This window comes from Anabrus simplex, chromosome 14 (assembly GCF_040414725.1).
Source record: "Anabrus simplex isolate iqAnaSimp1 chromosome 14, ASM4041472v1, whole genome shotgun sequence".
NCBI classification, from domain to species: Eukaryota; Metazoa; Arthropoda; class Insecta; order Orthoptera; family Tettigoniidae; genus Anabrus; species Anabrus simplex.
This window is the reverse complement of record NC_090278.1, coordinates 98,055,534-98,076,914: the sequence shown is the minus strand read 5'-3', so window position 1 is coordinate 98,076,914 and position 21,381 is coordinate 98,055,534. Positions and strand designations below refer to the sequence as shown.

The 21,381-nt window shown below is 39.8% G+C and overlaps 1 protein-coding gene across 10 annotated transcripts in view; it reads left to right on the top strand.

Moving 5' to 3' along the window:
* msn (serine/threonine-protein kinase msn) overlaps positions 1 to 21,381 on the top strand; it is a 225,024-nt gene that overhangs the window by 125,658 nt on the left and 77,985 nt on the right. For 9 of the 10 annotated variants that reach the window (XM_067158047.2, XM_067158046.2, XM_067158039.2 and 6 more), the window contains 2 exons: positions 9,241 to 9,329; positions 10,129 to 10,671. In XM_067158047.2, the coding sequence (XP_067014148.1) occupies positions 9,241 to 9,329; positions 10,129 to 10,671 (632 nt within the window). The remainder of the gene's footprint in view (positions 1 to 9,240; positions 9,330 to 10,128; positions 10,672 to 21,381) is intronic. The other variant, XM_067158045.2, reaches the window with a different exon arrangement.

Here is a 21,381-nt window from a genome sequence, read left to right as displayed (position 1 = left end):
ATTACAAAAACGTGTTATCCTCGACGGGCATTACTAACAGACTCCGACATCGCCTTTGAATGTCGACAAGAGAGCTCACAAGTGAACATAGAGAGGAAACAATACCGAAGGTCGCATTTTGTGGCAAACGCTTCAGTTCCTTTATTCAAACGGTGTCACGTAACCTAACCGTATATGTATCATGAGAACCTATTTCAAGCGGACATAGTGAAATGACAACCTTCTTGCCATAAATTTACTTGGAAATAGCCTTACCGAAATGTAACCAGACGCGAGAAAATGTAATCAAACCTCTGGAATCAGTGATGGGCTCTGCCATATCTTGAGGTGAATCCGATTCTTATTGAACGTCGGTATTAAAATTAAGCGATCGTTTACTTAGGCATTATTTCAAAGGAGTTGACAACTGCTATCGACCATGTTATTTACGCATTTACTACGAAAATCTGTTCTCTTTCATTTCAATTTTACTTTACGGAACAGCAGTATACAGGTGTACCAGTCGTCTCCGACATCGCCTGCGAATGTTGACGGGAGAGCTTGCTAGTGGACATAGCGAGGAAACTGTACGGAAGGTGATTGATCGCATGCAGCATAATCGCTGGGGTGCACAAATATAGGTAATGGAAAAAATCGTGCACGATTAATCCCTTGTAATAACGGAGGCGTCAGTGATAGGGCTCTCGCAATAACCGAAGGATAACACACTGTTTAATGTAGGAATTTTGAAGGGACAGACAAAAACCGTCGTTATGTGCCATACCCGTTATAGAGGACTTCTACTGTAATTTTCTTCTTCTCCCTCGCATTTTCATTTAATATGGGGTTGACTTTCTTAGTCTTGAGGCAACACGTTTTCCTCTTTGGCAAGTTTTCTTTGGTGACACATTAATTTTTGAGATTTCTGTGAACAGTTGTCACCTAAGCGGTTACAAGTCTTCTCACTGTTTATTGTAATGTGTTTTTAAAGTAAATTATGATTCATGGATGGTAAATTATTATTTTTTAATCAATTCTGAACTCTACAAGCATTTCTCAGTTTGAGTCCATACAGATCTCTGCTGGACTTATCACATGGATGTGATTCTCCTAGTTGTTCTGCTTGTAGCTATTCGAGAGAACAAACATTCACCAGTTTAGGCTTTGAATATTTGTGAAATAAATAACAAGGTAATTTTAAGTTGTAACAACCATTCTCAGTTTTAGGAGGGACCACAGAAAAACTGTACAATATAGCAAAACTGGGACAAAGTAAAACCATCAACAATTTGGCTGGATGAAATATGTAATCTTACAATAACTCAAATCGCAGTATCTCAAATTTCCTGCATCACCTGATTTCATTTGACTTCATTCCAATACTACTATTTTAGATTTATTTTGGATCACGTACTCATTCTCCAAAACTGTATACATAACATTCTCCAGATCTTCTGCACAATCCACTAGTCTTGGAATTCTGATTTCCTCTCCTTGAACTTTGATTTCCTTTTCCAAATTTCACTTTGATATTTTGTACTGAAGCACTAAAATTGATGGGTATAAACTGCAACCCTGCCTTGTTCCTTTCTGGTTAGTTGATCCCTTCCATATTCCTCAATTCGTATCAATGCAGTTTACTTCAAGGTCTCCCTGTTTGAGGCATTCATGTTCTTTTTATTTAGCTGCTAAGCAGGCGTGAAATATGGCTTGCACGATAGGTGTAACCACTAATGTAATTCAGCTCAATGCTGAATAAGCTTAGGTTATAACAGTCCCAGTCGTTTAAACAAGTAATTGCCACACACAAATACATTAGAAATCCGTGATTGCAAAAATTCACAACAGTGAAACATTTACTTGCTATAGCGGATTGTCGTTATATCCGATTTTTTTAAATTCGGGAAAACCCCCATGCACATTAAAATCCATATCCAAACAACGGATTACTTGTTTGTTATTCTTCGAAATCTGATACTACGTGAAAGTGTTCATTTAATTTTATTCTGAACAAAATGTAGTACCGTATTTCTCCGAAAATAAGACGACCCCCACTTTTTCCTTCAAAAAGTTTAATCAGGCTTAAAATGTGCTTTGTAATATCATATGAATGCCTTTCTTGTACAATGCACATTTTAATATAATTTTTAGTCGCCGGACATTGGCTTTAGTTACGCCGGGGTTTTTTTTGTTTTGGTTGTTGTTCTTGGTTGGTTTTTTTTCCTCCATATTTATTTTTTATTTCCTCAGGTTTAATAACCATTAACTTAAAGTTAGCATCATAATATTGAAGAGAACCCGTTGAAAATTTGCCCGCAATGCCTATTCTACACATCTGTACAATACGACAATCCCTCAAGAAATATTCTTGCTTACTATAAAACTGTTACTTTCACCCAGCCACTACATGCCTGTTTTGGTTGCCGGGGTCAGCCAAATTCAGCGGCTAGCGATGTATAGACCTAATTGCGGACGTTGAAGGTCAACGAAATAGTTTATTGCGCCACGGTATGGCCATTCCGCCCTTGCGTTTTTCGTGCACATACCTCACAATTTCATTATCGAATTTTTTAAAGCACCCTTGTTGCGGGCCACTGAATGCATTTTTTGTAGGGTACACCATTTTAAGCTATCTTTGTCTTCACGCTGACGCCGAATATTAGTTAAGCCTATGGCGTATCTTCTTGCGGCTGCACAATTATTTTACATTTCCAAGTGTTTAATAACCATTAACTTAAAATTGGCAGCATATTATCGACGAGAAGTGCCTCCATGGCTCAGACGGCAGCGTATCGGCCTCTCACTGCTAGATACCGTATTTCAAATCCCGGTCACTCCATGTAAGATTTGTGCTGGGCAAAACGGAGGCAGGACAGGTTTTTCTCCGGGTACTCTGGTTTTCCCGGTCATCTTTCATTCCAGTAACACACTCCATTCTCATTTCATAGCAACTCCAGTCAGTAATAAATCACTTTGGGAGTGGCGACCCCATTGTACTAATAGCCTATGTGTGCTTCATTCATTACATCCCTGACTCGATCAATGACTAGAAAACAGGGTGTAGGTTTTTATTTTCAGTATTGACGAGAATCTGCTGAAAATTTGCCGGCAATACCTGTTCCACGTAGGTATCTTTACAATACGATTAGCCATCACGAAAATATTTCTGCTGTCACAGACTGAACGTTGAAAGGCATAACGGTCTATAATGATTGTATGTATATAAAACTTAATTTTACTAAGTGTCAGGTACAGGAGACACATTATAACTCTGCTATTGAGTAGCCATGGCCTTTCTAAGAATTCGAAGGCTCGCGTGTTTTCATGTCATTCTGCATATTTGGGAAAAGTTTTCGTAGAGGCTAATAGAACGTCATTCTATCTTCACTATTTCCCCGACATCCAGTGACTTTACACAGAGGCATTGTACAACCGGTTGTCACGGCTAGCGATATTTAATAAAGAGGCGGTCGTTTGTCAGTGAGTTTTCAGTTTGTGCATGTGCGGGGGTGAAAATAAGCAGCGTGGTTACTGCAGTAGTTGCCAGTGGTGTTCATTACTGTTAGGCCACAAATGAATGGCAACCCTTGATTTTTCATATGTGATACTGAGAAAAAACATTATCTTGGATTTGGAGAAATACAGTATCACTCCAGAAGCTTCTGTGGCACCATTTAGGTATTCTTCTTCAAATGGCGTCAACTAACCTAACCGTGTATGCATCCTGAAAACATATTTCAAACGCATGTAGAGAAATTATAACCTCCTCGCTAAAAATTTACTTGGGAATAGCCTTTCCGAAATGTTGCTAGACGCGAGAAAATATAAACTATGCTCTGAAATTAGTGATGTACTCTGTCGTATCTTTAGGTGTAGTGCCTGTCACATTCTTACTTAATTTCAGTTTGGTATATAACATTAAAATTAAGAGGTCGTTTAATTCAGCCTTTATTTTATTATTGAACACGTTATTTATGCATTTATTATGAAAAAAGTTCTCTTTCATTTCAAATTTTCTTTACAGAACAGCAGTCGACGGGTATTACGGACTCCGACATCGCCTTCGAATGTCGACGAGAGAACTCGATAGTGGACATAGCGAGGAAATGATACCGAATTTGATCGATCGCGTGCATAAATATTGGTAACGGAAAATATTGCGCACGCTTAATCGCTCGTAATAATGGATGTGTCAGTGATAGGGTTCTCGCTGTAACCGAAGGATAATACACAGTTTAATATAGGAATTTTGAAGTGACGAACAAAAATTGACATTACAACGGAGTTCTTGTTATGCCGTACTCGCTACAGCGGACTACTGTACGAAAATGATACTACTAAAACTAAATAAAACTCAGAAAAAAGCGTACTATACTAACCATACGCTCGAATAGAGTATCTCTATCGCACATAAACTATATACACACACCAAAAAAAGTTTACAGAAACATCACTTAAATTGTCGTATTTTACAGCATGATTTCTTCGGCCATGAAATAGTCGCTTTCCAAGGAAAAGTCTTTTACCACTTCAGTGGCAGGTTCTGGAAGACCTCATGTGCCAGAAAAGTGAGGGTTTTAATGGAGGAAATTATTAATTTTTAGGAAGCGAGGAATGAGTAACAATTATTAAGGGAACAAGGTTAATAAATACTTACTTTACACTCTATTTACACTTTATTTTACAGTAGGCATGTGACATGGTTTCATAAAATATTGGTGTTTTGAGAATACTGCCATTTGAGTATTACATTTTTATTTCAGTCTTTTGTATTATTCCCATCAACAACACTAACGCAAAAAAACTGCCGAATTTCATAAGAGTTATCTTCTTTCCAAAACTGTGCCCTTGTATGCGGAGATTTATTTACAAGTTTTTCAATGCACTTTTACCATACAGACTTTTTTCGGTCAGTATCAAATTTTTACAGCTTAATCCGTTAGAAACAGTTCAAAACAGTCAATCGCACTCACCTGTGGTAATAATCCAACCTTCGCTCCAGGATTTCCTATAAATAGAATTATATTAGGTCGCACACTATCCCCAGGCTTACACTTTTTCCACATGTTCAACATCTCCTGCCATCACCTTAGCTTCTGATGTAATATCTTCTTCACTTTCACTAGAAATACTAAGGTCATCATCCGAAGAATCAGTAGAATCATTATCACTACTAACAAATATACCAATGACGCTTAGAGTTTCATCTTCGATGTAGTTCCTTATTTTGTCCTCAGACAGACAACTCTTCCGTTGCATGCTTGCCATAAAGTCTTAACACAGTACAGTGCTCTCACACTATTTACAACGTTCTGTAATTCACAGCCATCTGTGTCATCGGATATTGTTGAAAGCCGCTGATGCTTCGGCAAACACGTTGGCAGGGGATCAACTTCATCTTCCCCCTTGCTCGCATCCTTCTCTGCTAGTTATAGCAATAACATTGCTGCACAGCTATTCTACGCTCATTACGCTGCAAATGGCGAGCTTGCTCTTGACTGCTGCGTGTGAGTCGAGCTTCTCTCTATCTTCATCAATAACAGTTTCTAGAACTGACAATCATTTTTGGTCTGTCGAAACATAGAGAACGCTTTAACATACCTGTAAAAAATGAACAGTTATTATTACAGGTAAGTAACAGTGTTTTGACAGACTTAAAAATTTACAAGTTCTACTAACTGTATCAAGACTTCTTAATAGATAAGTTTTTTCATTGTCATTCATATATCTGTTTTCATGAAAGCCACACTTATGAAAACAGTTTTGAACTGTGGTAGGTGAAACATAGAACCATTCTGACACAGCAAAATGCATTGTTGGTAGAATATTGAAGTTCATTGTCATACAGCCTTTTTCATCAATTGCTTGTGGTAGTACCCTTCGAGCACCTGGAGGACACTGGTGCAGTTCCTATTTCTTAAGAAAGGAAGTTCCTGTGGGTGGGCAGCACAGTTATCGAGACAAGATAATCCTTATGGAGCACCCATAGATGCGTCCAGTCCACAGTGGGTCATTCAGGCTTTACCGTTTGCGTAGTACCGCGCTGGTGACTTCCGAGCATTCGTAAATCACCTTGGTTTCGCTGGTTTGCCAATGACTACAAGGAATCAAAGCATTCATGTGGTCCTTTGCACATTGTCCTCCGTGACAAGAATCTTGTTCGAGGTATTAGGTTTCAGGGGTGTAGAGAGGCTTTCAGTTTCATGCCCTTCACGGCCCTTGAATTTCTTTGCTCAATACCTTAATTTTTTGAAATGTAGGACTCCTTGCATTTTTTCGCCCTCTAATAGTGTTAATAGAGGATGACTGCCCAGTTGTACTTCCTCTTAAAACAATAATCACCAAAATCGCCACCACTCTTCAGGTAGAGCTGTCGGAATGCTCTGTGACTCCTTCAAACTGTTTTGGGCTCTCTGCTTTATGATTAACAGTATCTAGCAAATGCGGTGCGTAGATGGTGTTTTAAGCATGTTCACCGCTGATCGCTTTCCTGGTACTTGTTCTAATTGCTGAATTGATAGGACGTTTGCACAAAGATCTGTATATGTCGTACCCGTCCTTTCGTGAGATACTGTTTCTTGATTGCTGATTTGATACTGAATGGACTGTGATTTTCAGATGGTTGATGCGGGGAATCTTTTTCTTTGAGGATTGTGAATAAAAGTCTTGTAAAACTTTTCCGTGAACAGATAATCGAGGTTTGACTGTATTTAAGTACTAGTATACAATCATTAACATAGTTTTGTAATTTTATTTAGTTGTGCAATATTCAGCAATGAATACAACATATGAAACGTGAATTGATACTGATATTTTTGTAATTCAAAATTACAAAAATGTGATGATAATTATTGTTACCTAAAACTGATTTAAACTTGTTCAAAAATAGAGGTATTAAGAAAATTAAGTGTGGTTATGAAACATTGATTTAATGACACTTCTGAACCTGTTTAGTCATATTAATTACAAGTTCATACGAACTGCCCTAGTACGTTATACACAGTCAATGCAAAGTAATTTCTGAATGTTCAGTCTTTGCCCAGTCTAGAAAGATGTATGCTAATGTATCTGGAACTCCACCACCTGGACATAAGACCTGCAGAATGCAGATGGAGGATTAGGGAAGTTACACTTGTCAATAACAAAGAGTGTTGGCTCCTCATCCTCAATCCCCAACCTTGATGATTTTACTGTCCTGATAAGGGTAGCCTCGTGGAAAGATGCTGCAGCTCCACCACATACTGGAGGAAACCTGACTGATCTGCTTGAGAAGTCTAGTCTGTATGCCTAGGCAGTTTGAGGTGGAACAAGTGCGTAATGTTACATATAAAGGGAACTGGCCTAGAGAAGCATAACATCACAGCATGGCCCACGTGTTCATCCATACACTTATACTAACACAGTTTTGGGTAACGTTTATAGTTTAGGTGCATTCATGGAACACTATTATGGTTTATTATTATTAACTTTATTGGACCACTTGAGTCTTCCATGTACACTTTTTCTCTGAAGGTTGTACTGTTTGATTCTTCTTATCTGCCCAGTAATTCTTTATTCGTTCTCATTGCAGTGTTCTTAATTCGTCTGAAACTTGTACAGGCCTTCTGTACATCATTTCAGTTGAAAATTTGCAATTCTTAGTTTTATTCATGTTCTCTGCATCTGTAATTTAGAGTCCAACTGTTTTGAGATCCTCTTGAATTTCTTCGATCCAGTGCCCTCCTGTCTTCTTTCCCGGATTCCTCATCACTAGTTGTCGTGAAATCCTGTTTTCTGGTAATTGTAAGATGTGAAAGAAGTAAGGGATTCTTATCTTCTTCATTGGGCTGGTAACCGGGTCAATCTCTTGATAGACAGTTTCATTGGGGAGGATTCTCCAGACTGCTTCAAGTTGGTACTTTTTATTTATGCAAGTTCTGATAATTCTTCTTTCAGTTTTGGGGAGCTGATCAGTTCTTCTTTCATTTTAAATTTGGAACAAGGTTTCGCAAGCATAAGTGGCTTCGGGCAAAGTTACAGTTTCGTAGTGTTGGATCTTAGTGTCTATGGACAAGCATGTTTTGTTATAAGTTGACCAGGTTAGAAATTGTACTTTTTTCATTTCTTTGGTTTATAGTTTATATAACAGGTAAGTTGTACTCTTTGAGAGTTTCAGTTCATACCCTCAGATATTAGGACAATTACGAGAAGACACTGTGAAACTGGTGAACATATTTTCTCCTCGGCTTGTTCCGGGTGCATTGCCATCAGGTTTGCCCTACTGTCCCGAGTTATTTAAATACCTCTAGCAGTGATAAGTCCAGAGGAAAAATGATAATGGTGTAGTTGTGCATAACTTAAGAACTTCTTCAGTAAATTAGAAGTACGTTGACCTCTATAAATTTTGGAATGTGATTATTAAGGAAAACAGCATCTTATTTGTACACATTGAATGTAATATGCTCTTCAGCTGTTGTTAAGGAACGCCTTCATTTCTTTTTTGACAAGGACTTTAACAAAACTGTGAGTATGAAATTCCTGAAAGTAAAACTTCACTAAGATTCTTGAAAGTGTACAGGGTGTGATATCCTACCATTGATAGCCACACCTGATTCCAAGCTAAGCAGCCCAATAGAACAATTTGAACAGATAAAACTCGTGTCAGAGGAGACTTTGCGCATTTATTGCTTAGTTTTAATTTTAATAAGGGCAGTAGTTGCACTGGTCTATAACACAATTTCTTACTCATAAGCAAATAGCTTAGTAACTTATTCTGATAAATTTCATTCATTTTTAGTGCAAGGGTGTAGTTTCAGTTGAACCCATTGCTTATGTTACTAACAGTGGTGCAAGCCTTATGTCTAGGTGGTGGCCTCTGGAGCATTGACTGTATAGTGTAGTTGACATTGTGGAATATTTAGTTCTGCTCTTAGAGAGTTTTAAGTTTAAAGAATGAAACTTAATTTGTCCGCTGTTGTGCCTCTGAAAAGTTCAGTAAGTTTTATTGAATCATCTTGAACGGCCAGTATCGGAGTGTGATACAGGCGTTGCCACGATCTGCAAGTAGTCTTGATGTTCAAGAACCCGACTAAGAAGACTTTCTCAGAACATGGTGGAATACTACCAACAATATTACTCTTGACTCATTTCATAGGGGAAACAATAAACTGTCACAGTGGTGTATTCTATGTAACAGGATTTTACAGTTTTATTTACAATATTATAGTGCTTTGTTTTTATTGTTATTGCCTCTGTTGATGTGGAGATTGTGTCTTGCCTTAGGTCCATCGTCGAGTGGCGGTGCTCCAAACCGGCCACTTCCTCCAACTCCTGACGAAGAGAGTGGTGAGCGGACACTGGTCATGAAGCGGGTGAGTGTGGTAGTAGGGACTTGCGTGCGCAGTTTGAGGGTCTCCACTTCACTTTCCCCATATACTGTATTTACTTCAGTATTGCCTCTCTGTTACATAATGTATTCCTCATTTTCTCCCTTCTTCATCTGTAAATGTGGAGGCTGTTATAACAGCTGTTTTTCTAGGACTAATACAGAAGTAGATACGGTGATTTCTCATCTTCTCAAAGGTTGTGGCTTGTCATTGCAACCATTCTTCTCTCTTTTTTTTTTCCCTCTACCTTTCTTGATAATTCTAACTTCTGATGACCTCCAGTTCATCTTCACTCGTCCTTTTACATTGTCTCTCTTTTCTTCTGTTATCCAGAACTCTCCCTTCAATCTTAATAGTCCTAAGGGCTGTCGTGTCTGATCAAATGGCCAAAACTTTTTGTTTTCCTCCTCCATATATTAACTATGAGATAACTTCATTCCTCTACTTCTTCAGTTCCAAATAGTTTTAAAATGAACCAAGGAAATGTAATTATTTTTGTTTATGTAAAATATATATTGTTGGAAGTTTCATTGTTAATTTCCATCTTTGACAGAACCGTCGTTGATAACTTTGTTTAGTGCTGTACTGTAAGTGAGGGTCAGTCCTTTTTCCACACATTGCTTACCATTGTTCATAACAGCTGTAACGTCAGCAGAACACTTGTAGTTTTACATTTGTAGAGACCTGCGCACGCAAGGGTGTACAGTTTATGTAGAACTGTGTGCATGTTTTGTGTTGTCTATGTGTCACCCCCTCTACCCTGAAAGAGTCATTGCTATTAAAGAAGGAAGCAGCAGCAATGCAGCAGCAGCAGAACCGCCACTCCGACTTGGACGAGCAGATGCTACTCAAAGACTGGGACTTTGCTCACTTCTTCCCGGCGTACAACGAGAAGATGAAGGCCGAGGCCGAGAAGAACAAAGACGTCAGTGCTTGTAACACAAAGAAGAGCGATCTCAGGCCACAGCACCGGCGAAACGAGTCTGACTCGAGAATACCTTTTGGCGGTTTCCGTCGAGAGAACTCTGATTTCTTCCCAGCGTCCAGCCGACATTCCGCCATTCTGTCCGAGTCTAAAGGCATTTCGTTCTCTGGCGGACGTCGAGGTTCGGATGTTGCCAGCGCCGCCCTGAACTTGCTGGGTAAGAGGTCTTCGGGCAACAGCAATAAGAATGGAGGGGAGCCTGTGTTGACGGACTTCAACCTTAATGGGTCGGCGGACGGCCCCGTTCGGCCGCGCCGAGAGAAGACCGAAGGAGACATCGTGCTCTTGCGCCACAGGCAGGAGCTGCGACTGGACACGGACCGGCGACGGAGCAGCCGGCAGGTTAGTGGCACGGCGTGGGCGCGAGGGGAGACGGGAAGAGAGAGTCCTTGTCTTGGTAGATTTATGTAGCCTAGACAGCAGAACCAAACTCTAGTAGGGTGGTGGATAAGTGGATAAACTTCTGTGGCTTTTAACATATGTCCCTGACTCAGTTAGGAAACCAAATCAACGGGGAAACTGCCTCTTCTAGGTTTGCCTAGGGCTGAGGACTCAACTTACAATGTTCACTATGTGGGCTTGGATGGGTATTAGTTGAGAAACCATGGCTTAGCTGCAGAATGTTACAGCTTGTGCAACTCTCTCTGGGTAGATTATGATGTGCCCAAGGTAAAATAATCTTCCATTCAGATCTTGAGATATTGGTCAAAATACAAGCATTCTGCAGTTGAATAGTAATAAGCTAAAATTTGAATTATTGTGGTAAGTTAGAGAATCCGAACTGGAAAATTGATAGACTGATGTTAGATTTAGGGTAGTTTGTATAAGTGAATGTGTTGGCAAGATGATCAGGATTTCTGGTCAGATAGCTGAAGAAACATGTCAGATAGGTTACTGCAACACTTGGCTTATTGTATAAACATGTGCTCTAAAGCTTCAATTTACCATTTAAATTCTGATGCGAATGAGGTTCATACGTGGCTGTATTTAAATATTAATATCTCCGCAACTATGCTTTCAAACAATGTGAAACCGGAACATAAATACACTGAAGTAAACAGTCTCTCTCTGCGGTTCCGGTCTAGAATTCTACCGTCTTGTTAAGGCAACCGACAATAGTTTAGAAATACAAAGAATATTGGAATGGTGTTAACCGTGCGTCGTGAACACAATTAAGAAGCTGCTGCGAGTAGTAGCATCTATTAAGAACCAAAACTGCAGTTGCTGTCATCTTCAGGTCACGAGCCGGACAGCAGCCGCCTTGTTCTCCGAAGGCCAACACAGTACAAATAACTATTTCAATCAAATTTGCTACATTACAGCAAAAAAATGAACTGTAGTAAATAAACTCACCTAGTAACACGTGTTTTGCCGTAAGTCATCGCCGAGAAATTGATCTAGAACATTTGGGTCGTAAGTTCAGTGTTTTAAAAATAGGACTTCCCCAGGAATTCCTATAAATTGCACTTTTGTAGGAATATCGTGTAATGGACACATAGATTTCTACTTCCACTGTTCTACTATCGGTTTTGTGTTGTGGTGCGCAAGACTATTTACAGTCTCGATATTTACGTCCCCTTCATCACACATATCGTTATCACTAACTTCACTAAACACAGAGGTGTCTTCATCACTACAAGAACTTTCGGATACATCATAATCTTCATCACAATCACTATCTAGTTCCAGCTTAGTTATAGCTTCACACGCGCTCATCTTTACCGACTGTATAATCACGACAACAGGTGTTGAGCTATCTTCAAATGCCAGTGTAATGGTCCGTTATTGGACATTATAAATTTTCCAGCTAACTCATTCTTGGTTGCCAGCGTTTCGCCCCAGTGTGCTAAGTTGGACTCATAAGTTGATAAATAGCACACCTACCAATACGCATGGCTTGTGCATACAGCTGTTATTCACCGCAAGATAATGTAAATACAGTGATCAGAGACTTCCTTGTAACGTAAAAAAGCATTTTAATGCCATCTGTTGAATTAATAATCAGTGAATTCACTGTTTCGTCGTTAATGCAGGGCACTGGATTGCCCCGTCGATTCGGCGGCTACGTAAGGTGAGTGCAAGGTAGTGGAGCCCGTCAATTTGGTGGTTAGGTAAGCCAAGGGGTTAATAATAGCTAACAGATAATTCACTACGACTACCAGAGTGAACAGTGAACACAAAGTCAGTGTCCGTGACTACAGTACTAGCACTTCGGCCGATACCGAAGACATTAAAGCTTTAATGCAGTGTGCGAGGAGAATAATAATAATAATAATAATAATAATAATAATAATTGTTGTTAAAAATCATATGACCTTACCTGGTGTGCTGGCATGTTGCTTTGAGACAATTAGGTTGCCCACTTGTTAGTTTCGATGTCTAGTTTTCTGCTATCACATAGAAGAGAAACCGAAACCATTGAATGATGATCAGCTAAATTTATTGGTTTTATCAAGGTTAACACCAAATATATATCGAGAGGACTTTTCCATGCCAATACCATACAACAGGGTTGAGGAATTAATTTATTTCCACCCTTCAAAAAATCCAGCTGTCTTTCCTGGGTTTGAATGGGATCTGGAGGCGATGGGAGACTGGAATGTACCAGGCAAGTTGGCCATGTGGTTTGGAGCGCACAGCTGTGTGAACTTGCATCCGGAAGATAGTGGGTTCGAACCTCACTCGGCAGCCCTGAAGATGGTTTTCCCCATTTTCACACCAGGCAAATGTTGGGGCTGTACCTTACGGGCACGGCCACTTCCTTCTCATTCCTAGGCCTTTCCTATCCCATTGTCGCCATAAGATCTGTGTGTGTCGGTGCGACGTAAAACAAATAGCGAGACTGGAATACTGTAGTAGGTCTGGAAATGGTGATGTGATAGGAGAAGATGCAGTGAGACAGAGGAACACAGGAGGAAATCTGCACGAGTCTGGACATGCTGGTAGATTAGGCAGAGATCCAGAAACCAGGTATTGGATTGGAAGAGCTTATGTGGACTCCCAGGAAGAAAGGGAAGAAAACAAAACGAGAGTTGAAAAGAAAAGAGGGAATGTTTAAGGAGGGCAGATAGCAGTGACTAGGACTGATGATGGAATGACGGAAGTATAAGAGGGGAGAAGAGAGTATAGGTGATTAATGAATGAATTAGAAAGTACTGGACCAAGAGTAGCGGAAAGAGCAATGTAAATAAGGTCGAAGCTGCATTGAAAGAAGTGGTAACTAGGTGCAGGACGGAAGACGTTCAGTAGTACTGTTGCTGTGGGAGAAACCCAGCGCCATCTCACACGTGACTTGCAATAGAAAGAGTTCAAACTAGAGTTATGATCCACAATTGCAGTAATTTAAACTTGGTCAATTATATGCAATAAGAACAAATGTGTGAAGAGACAGTACGTGCCTGTGGTAGATATGAGCTAACATTTTAAAGAAAATGTCCAGTCTTTTGATTTCAAATAGAGCAGCAGAAGCATAGTATTTATTGCTGTAGCTTTCACTTCTTGACCTGTCATGATCCAGTCTCTTCGATTGGAACATTGATCAAGGTTAGGAGTAACGTACAAGCCTCCAGGCTCAAGGCTGCACTGTTGAACAGTAATTCTAAATAGTAATAAAGTAAGAAACATATAGTGGAACTTCGATATCTCGAATCACCTTTAGTGTTAGAGAATGTATAGCCCATAATTGAATTATATATATCTACGGCTTTATAGTGAATACATTATTTTTGGGAGTAATTAAAAATAAACAAACTCTATTTTACAACAACACTTTAATTATAATCCTTATTATAGTAACTGTTTAGAAGACTACATACAGTAGTGAAACAAGAAACATAGCTCCGTTAACACCTTTGTAAAATATCTGTTAGTCTCTTCTGTTTGTTACTGTTAACCTTTCCTCCCTTCACGTTGAAACTTCTCATCAATACCACGCAGGCGAAATTCGTAAATGGAGCTTGTCATCCGCGACTTCGGGAGTTGCTTTCGTACACGACCGGTAATTAATTCACACCCGAGAGACAGCGAGGCTGTGCCGATTTTCCGATCTTTTGAAGTTCGTTTTTCGTTTCCCATCCTATTAGCTCCCAGCATCACTGTAACCCTTTCTTTTCTTGTTAACTTTTCCTGACAGACTACAAATGCCGTATTGCGCAGTTAATGTGGCACAAAATTTGAGTTACACAGTATTTTTTGCTTCAAGGGAGGAAATGTTTGCTTCGAGAAAACAAGAAATTTGTGTAACAGAGTTTCGAGTAATAGAGAAATAAATACACGTGAAGAATAGGACAAACGGCCTGGAAATTTGTTACTTCGAGATACTGAAAATTGGTGTAATGGAGGTTTGACTGTGTTTGTTTGAATATTGTTACTTGGGTAGTGGAATAACCAGTAAGGACGTAGATGTGTGTAAATAGGCAGTGTTGTGACAAGTGGGGGAGAGGAGTGCATTTGACAACATTTGAGCAGAAGAAAGGAATACTTACCTTTTCCTGGTCAAGTCATATTTTTCCAAAATTCGGCAGCTGCAATTATTTTGTTGTTTGTTCAATGGGATCTTAAATAGTACGGCTTTCAGCTGGTCTGGTGCAGGCAACGAGATGTGGGTGACCATCGTCGTCTTCTCTGACGTGCAGCTTGTGAGTTGGAAAGGAAACTGGTAAGCGGCAAGGGTCTTCTTCCTTTCAGCCTCGTGGGTCATTCCAACCACCGGACATGACTCGTCTATTGAGCCTCCGATGCCCACACTTATAGTATATGTGATGTTATGATAAAATAAGGAAAATTACAATAAACTAAAGAAGAAAAATGAAAAGGCGTATGGCTTTTAGTGCCAGGAGATCCTAGGACGGGTTCGGCTCGCCAGGTGCAGGTCTTTTGATTTTACGCCCGTAGGCGACCTGTGCGTCGTAATGAGGATGAAATGATGATGAAGACACCCCATACACCCAGCCCCCGTGCCAGGGGAAATTAACCAATGATGGTTAAAATTCCCGACCCTGCCAGGAATCGAACCTGTGACCATAGGCCAGCACGCTAACCATTTAGCTATGGAGCCGGACAACTCAAGAAGAAATAATCTTAAATACACATTTTCAGACTATTGCGGTGTTGCCAATCATAAGTTAACCTTACAGTTACCCCTGACAATCTGCTAAACCTCCGTCTTAATTCTTACGTACATAGTATACACACCAACAATACACAACTGGTGCCAACCAGCAAGCTAGAATAACATAGCCTGACATCAGCGCTCCCTGTGGAGTTACCTTAGAGTTACTCTTAAGAAATTCTCAGAAGACAAAGCTCTTTGGACCAACCTTTGTATGAACACCATCACTTAGTTTATATAGTTTGAAACGGTTCCAGTGCTGCTAGCATTTAGAAATAGATGGTACCAACTTTACGGTTAGCCTTGTAATATCGTTATTTATGAGTATATGGACAACTGTAAGGTTGGTACCAATGAGCTGGAAGAACACAGAGGGGCGGAAGCGCTGCCCGAGTGAAGCTAATAGAACGAACGTCCGCCATATTTCCTGTTGTCCTACAAGCAAAGGGACGAAAAATGACGAAAAGTGTAGAAAATACGCATCTTAGAATCACTGGGACAGAATTAATACCCTTGTAATACTCGCCAAAGGCTGACCCAATTTTGACTAAACATTATTCGCCACAGGAAAACACATGATTTAAGTAGTTGTAGGTGGCTTCTGAATTGTGGATAGTGAGCATTTGGAAGTACCAACAAAACAAGGCAAATGCAAATAAATTAAAGAAGAAATAGATGTTTCTAGTGTTGATTTGTGTTTTCCATTGGAGGAAGCTGGTGTGGGGGATGTACAGTACAGTTTTGAATGGTCACATGTTTTGAGTCTGCATGAGGGTCAAAGTGTAGAGTACTGTGTGGCCATTTCAAATTGTAGAGAGATAATAGCAGCCACAGAAGCTAGTCCACTTATAAAGAACTGGTGTATTTGTTATGTTGTGGTTTACTGCCTGTGGGTGACCAGCTGTGTGCTCCTTTCAACAAGTTAGTGTGGGAAGAGGGAAGAGGAACAATCCCAGATCCATTTCTTCTCAGCTCTCAACAGCGCTCATTGACGGTGGGAAGTTCTCCAATTTCCCTTCACCTGTATATATCCATGAGTCTTCTTATTCCAAACTTCCCACATCAAGATGAGTGTTGATGCCCGTCCTATTGATGAAGTAGGAACGAGCATGTCAGGGGCTGAAAAGAAATGAAAGTAGAAAAGCGGGGATTGATCAGATTTGAAGATTGTCCTTGTCTGCTCTTCCCATTGTGTTTATTATGTTTTCTTTTCTTTCTGTACATAACTTGATTTGTCATTTGTTCCTTTTTGTAATAGAAGTATTTATGTTTCTGGAGCTCTCACTCACTTTGGTGGTGTTGCCTTATTTCTCCTGGTGTGGCGAGTTCTCAATTTTCTGCATGTGTCATAACACACTGTCCGAGTTCTCATGCAGAGCATATTGTCAAGGCTGTCAACATGCTGTAATTATTATTTCACAAAGTGGTTAAGAGCACCGGGACGTAAAACCTGCATGTTTTAATGCCCAGTTTCTAGGTTTGTTCGTAAGAAACTTTTAAGATAAATTAGGGCAGTATAAACAATCTCCCTAGTTTAACAACAGGGATGTAAATCACATTTAAAAATTGAAATGTCTGTTATGACTTAGCAATCTCAAGTGTACCATATTAGAACAGGCTCTCAGTAGTAACTGCCATAGTAGTTACTTTTCAACTCTTCCTTGTAGCTTTTAGGCAATTAAAAAGTGTTCTGCCTTTCATTGTTGAAGAAAGTGAAAAGTCTCTTTTGGAAATGCACTGTTGCTGGAATAAACACGAATCATCCTTGTGGATTCAGGGAAGTTGACTCTGTTCACGTCCAGGTGTTCTTAAACCTACTGCTGTATGTGATCTGTTTCTGAGGTGCAAGAGACACAATTCAGTGGTATGTAGAGGAAGTGATCGACAAAGCGGAGTGGAAGAGGTTCGTCATTTTACTACTCCTTCAAACTGTGGTTCTGTAATGGGAGCTTACAGAAGAACAGAAAAGGCGGTTGAGAGGCACAGATTACTGTATTTCACCTCACTGCAGTGGTTTGGGGCCAAGAAAGCATTTTGCTTTTCAAATTCTCGACCATCAGTTCAGATGTTTTCTACTGTTCAGAACAAGCAATGTGAACAGTGTTTCATATTTATTTAAACAGTTTTATGTTCATGAAGAAATTACAGTACCTATAAAGGTTAGCTAGAAAAGCTCCCACGAAGTACTGTTCTAGCTCAAATTAGTTATTGGAGCCCATGAACATAGAAACCATAGGTTCATTTCTTGTGAAGTGTAATTTAACCCTAGAACTAGCAATGTTAATCTTGTGATGGCAGCTTTTATTTGTCTAAATAAAATACATATTATCCACGATGTATGAAATAAAATTTACAGAGTTTTATATATCTACATAAAGCTAATACATTCAAGATTGTGTTCATTTGAAATTATTAAATGTTAGAAAATTTACAGCCTGTTCAAAATAATAATAGAACTCTTGATCATATGTTCACAAAACTGAAACGTGTCACAAACTGACACGTATATATTGTCAGTAATGTACTTGTCATGCGCTAGCAAAAATGTCATCACTCTGAGGGGTATATTCATGAAAATATTGTATTGGCATGCCTCGCTCAGGATTTACAATAGGTTGCGTTGTGGCAGGCACGTCATCACTTTCACTTTCCAATATTTGATGCGAAGAAATAGCGAATACACATTGCAAATCTTACTCAGATCCGTCAATTTCGTCTTCTAACAAATTGTGCATTACTTCATTTTCCATAATGAAAATGCCATATTTAGACACATACTGTACTAAAAATGTATATAATCAATCAAATAAGATATATACAAAAGTAAATAACTCGCACCGAACAGAAATCTATGAAATAAAATGAAATTGAATAACAAAACAGTGCCTTTGAAGGTTTGTTTACAAACATTACAACAATTGCGGTCAAACGGATGGTCGGAAAACTACACTCGTGAAATTGCGCCCAAAGAGGTTCCAAATATGAATAAAACTGAACTCACGGCTGCTGTGGACATCCAGAATGATAAAAGTAGACAGCCATGACATCTTTTAATGAATTAAGGAAATTACCTAATGAAATACAAAAATGTTCATTATTTGACAGTACCGTTACAGCAGGGACCAAACTGTCTAATATTCAACAGTTACCAGTTCTAGGGTGAATGTAGTGCAGTGCTGTGGTGGAGTCAATAGCACTCTCAGCGGCTAGCATTCTACAGCAATGACAAAACTATAAAAATATAAGTCTCCGTAATTATCTTACATCTTCCGATAAACCAGCAACAGTATAAATCTGCTTTGTGTTTGAAGTCCACCGAAATGTACTCCTCAATTGTAGCACCAAGTAGGGTCCAGGAACTAATGGCAAGGGACAATTGAAAAAATAAGGAAAGGGGAATTGTTTTATTATGGACATTCTGTTGTAAAATTCCCAACACTGCCAAAATAGATATACCTAACTGTGTGGATTATTTCTGCTCAGTCTGTTGACACATTTTGACGATAGCCACAGACACCTCACGTGGGAGCTCCACCATGCTACACGTACCTCAGAAGTTTGATGTGGCAAAGCTCTGTCGCCCAACAATCAGACTGATTCGCATTTCTGTCCTGGAGAACATCCATGTCATCAAGTAGCTGCCGATACACGCACAGTCAGTAGAGTGTGGGACCTCCCGCATATTCTCTGTAGCAAAAGCCCATCTGTTTCTCAGATCTAGTGTGTACGAAGGATGATGGAAAAAGTTGTTTATATTAGTATCACAAAAAACATGGTGGGTGGCGATTATTCCTAATTGGAATCTGGTGTGCTGTTGCTAAGAACTCTATATCAGTGATGTAAGAGAGGAAGAATCATTGAATAATCACAGGAACCTGAAAGCATCACCAGCACTGCAGTGACAGCAATGTACTTCCAGAAAATTGAGGACATGGGCCTATTCCCCTGATCTGAACCCTATCGAGTATGTTTGGGACATCCAGGAGCTTAAGTGAGTTTGGTGAGCACTGGTATGGCTTGGGTCTATTGTACTAAACTACATTAATGTATAACAGCTTTGACTTTCATGGCTGATGTTTTTATGAATATAGGCTGCGATGGAATAGGGTTGGTAGCCTCCTGTTGTTTCACCAGTAAGTTAATACCTGAAAAATGTCAGTCTGGAAACTACCAACCCAATTCGATCCTGGCCTACGACCTCGGAAAATATCTTCTGTTCACTAATGTATTTCAACTTTCCTTTGTCTTTACCTCTTAACATTTTGACATTATGGTACCAACAGGGTGAGAGATGACGAATCACACAGCTGGTCCGCTTAGTCTTGTAGTATGATGGCATGCTTTGAGGCAAGCCCAGTTACATCTATTATGTGCATTTTGCTTTCTCTTTCAGACATTTTCTATTGCTATGGTGGCTGTGGTGGTGGTATTTCTTGGCATGTTAACTAACATAACTCTCTTCCAGTAGCTACATGGCAATAGATGATGTCACCTAGGGTTTGGTTCTTCTCTTGTGCTAACATTCCCTTTCTCCATGCATGCGTTGTGGGCGTATTTACTAACCGTTCACTAACACTGCTGCTGCTTCACTAACCGTGCTTGCTCTCCAGCCTGTGGAAGGTGCAAGAGACCGGCCGATGTACTACCACAATATACCATCATCGTTCAACAAGTTCTGCAATTCAGTTTTTGACAATTTTTTCAACTCTTTCTTCCTCGGTTAATACACTGTACAAAAACAAATTTTACTTTTTCTTCTCGTCGGTTGCTAATCTTTGTCCTCTCGACAGAAACTTTAACATTAAAAATTAAGAGGAGTGAGGAACCATATTCATCTGAGATTTTTGTGCAAAAATCATTAACGGTATTTTAGTTTAATGGGTTGGTTCTTCTGTTTTTACTCTGAGACGTTGCACCGTTTGAAGATAGTACCATCGATTAGCTGTTTATGAATGGGGCACAAATTTGTGATGAATTTTATTTTAATAATAACGCTGCACCTTACTTCACTGGCTGAGTGTTCTTGTGTCAAGATGATTTTTGCTCATACTGTGATGACCAAAGTCTTAATGTTAGGATGATGTTCAGCTTTTTACTGGATCTTGCAAGATGGATCAGCTTCCACTTCTCAGATACACAAACATCCATGTGAAGGTTGTCAAGGTAACCGAAAGCTTCCCTTGGTAAAGATTTTAGTAGTAGTATTGGGGGGAGTTTACCCGCAGCTTCGCACGCCATGAGACAGTTGCTATTCATCAGCACTTCATGAAAATTGTACGAGGGTGTAGCTGGTGGACAGTCCCTCAATTTGACTCAAAGAAATTTGAGGAAGTCAGGACCTTGCAGTAGAAAGTAGGACAGGTTTCTTACTTGTACGCAAGCAAGTTGAATATGCCGTAGATAAACCCTGCTTCCTGAAGTGATACTAATGATATATGTTACTAGCTGATGTACCCGTTCTTCGCTATGGAATTCTACATTGTAGACAGAATTCTAGGTTAGGTAGTGTACACGTTGTGAGCAAGATTGTATTAAATTGCATAGCTCTTAACGTTACCCTAGAAACGCGACGAGGAAGTCAGCAAACGTCTCTTCCCGTATGAAGTCTGGGTTAGGAAATTTTCATTGTAACGCTAGGCCTGCTTGCCTACTATCAATCACAATCAAGTTGGGGAGTAGACACTCAATCTCCACCTGCCTTTTACATCCTCAGGAAGATTTTTTTTTATTACTTGCTTAACGTTACACCGACACAGATAGGTTTTATGGCAACGACGGGACAGGAAAGGCCTAGGAATGGGAAGGAAGCAGCAGTGGCCTTAATTAAGGTACAGCCCCGGCATTTGCCTGGTGTGAAAACCATGTTCAGGGCTGCCGACTGTGGGATTCGAACCCACTATCTCCCGGATGCGAGCTCACAGCTGCGGCTCCTAACTCCACGG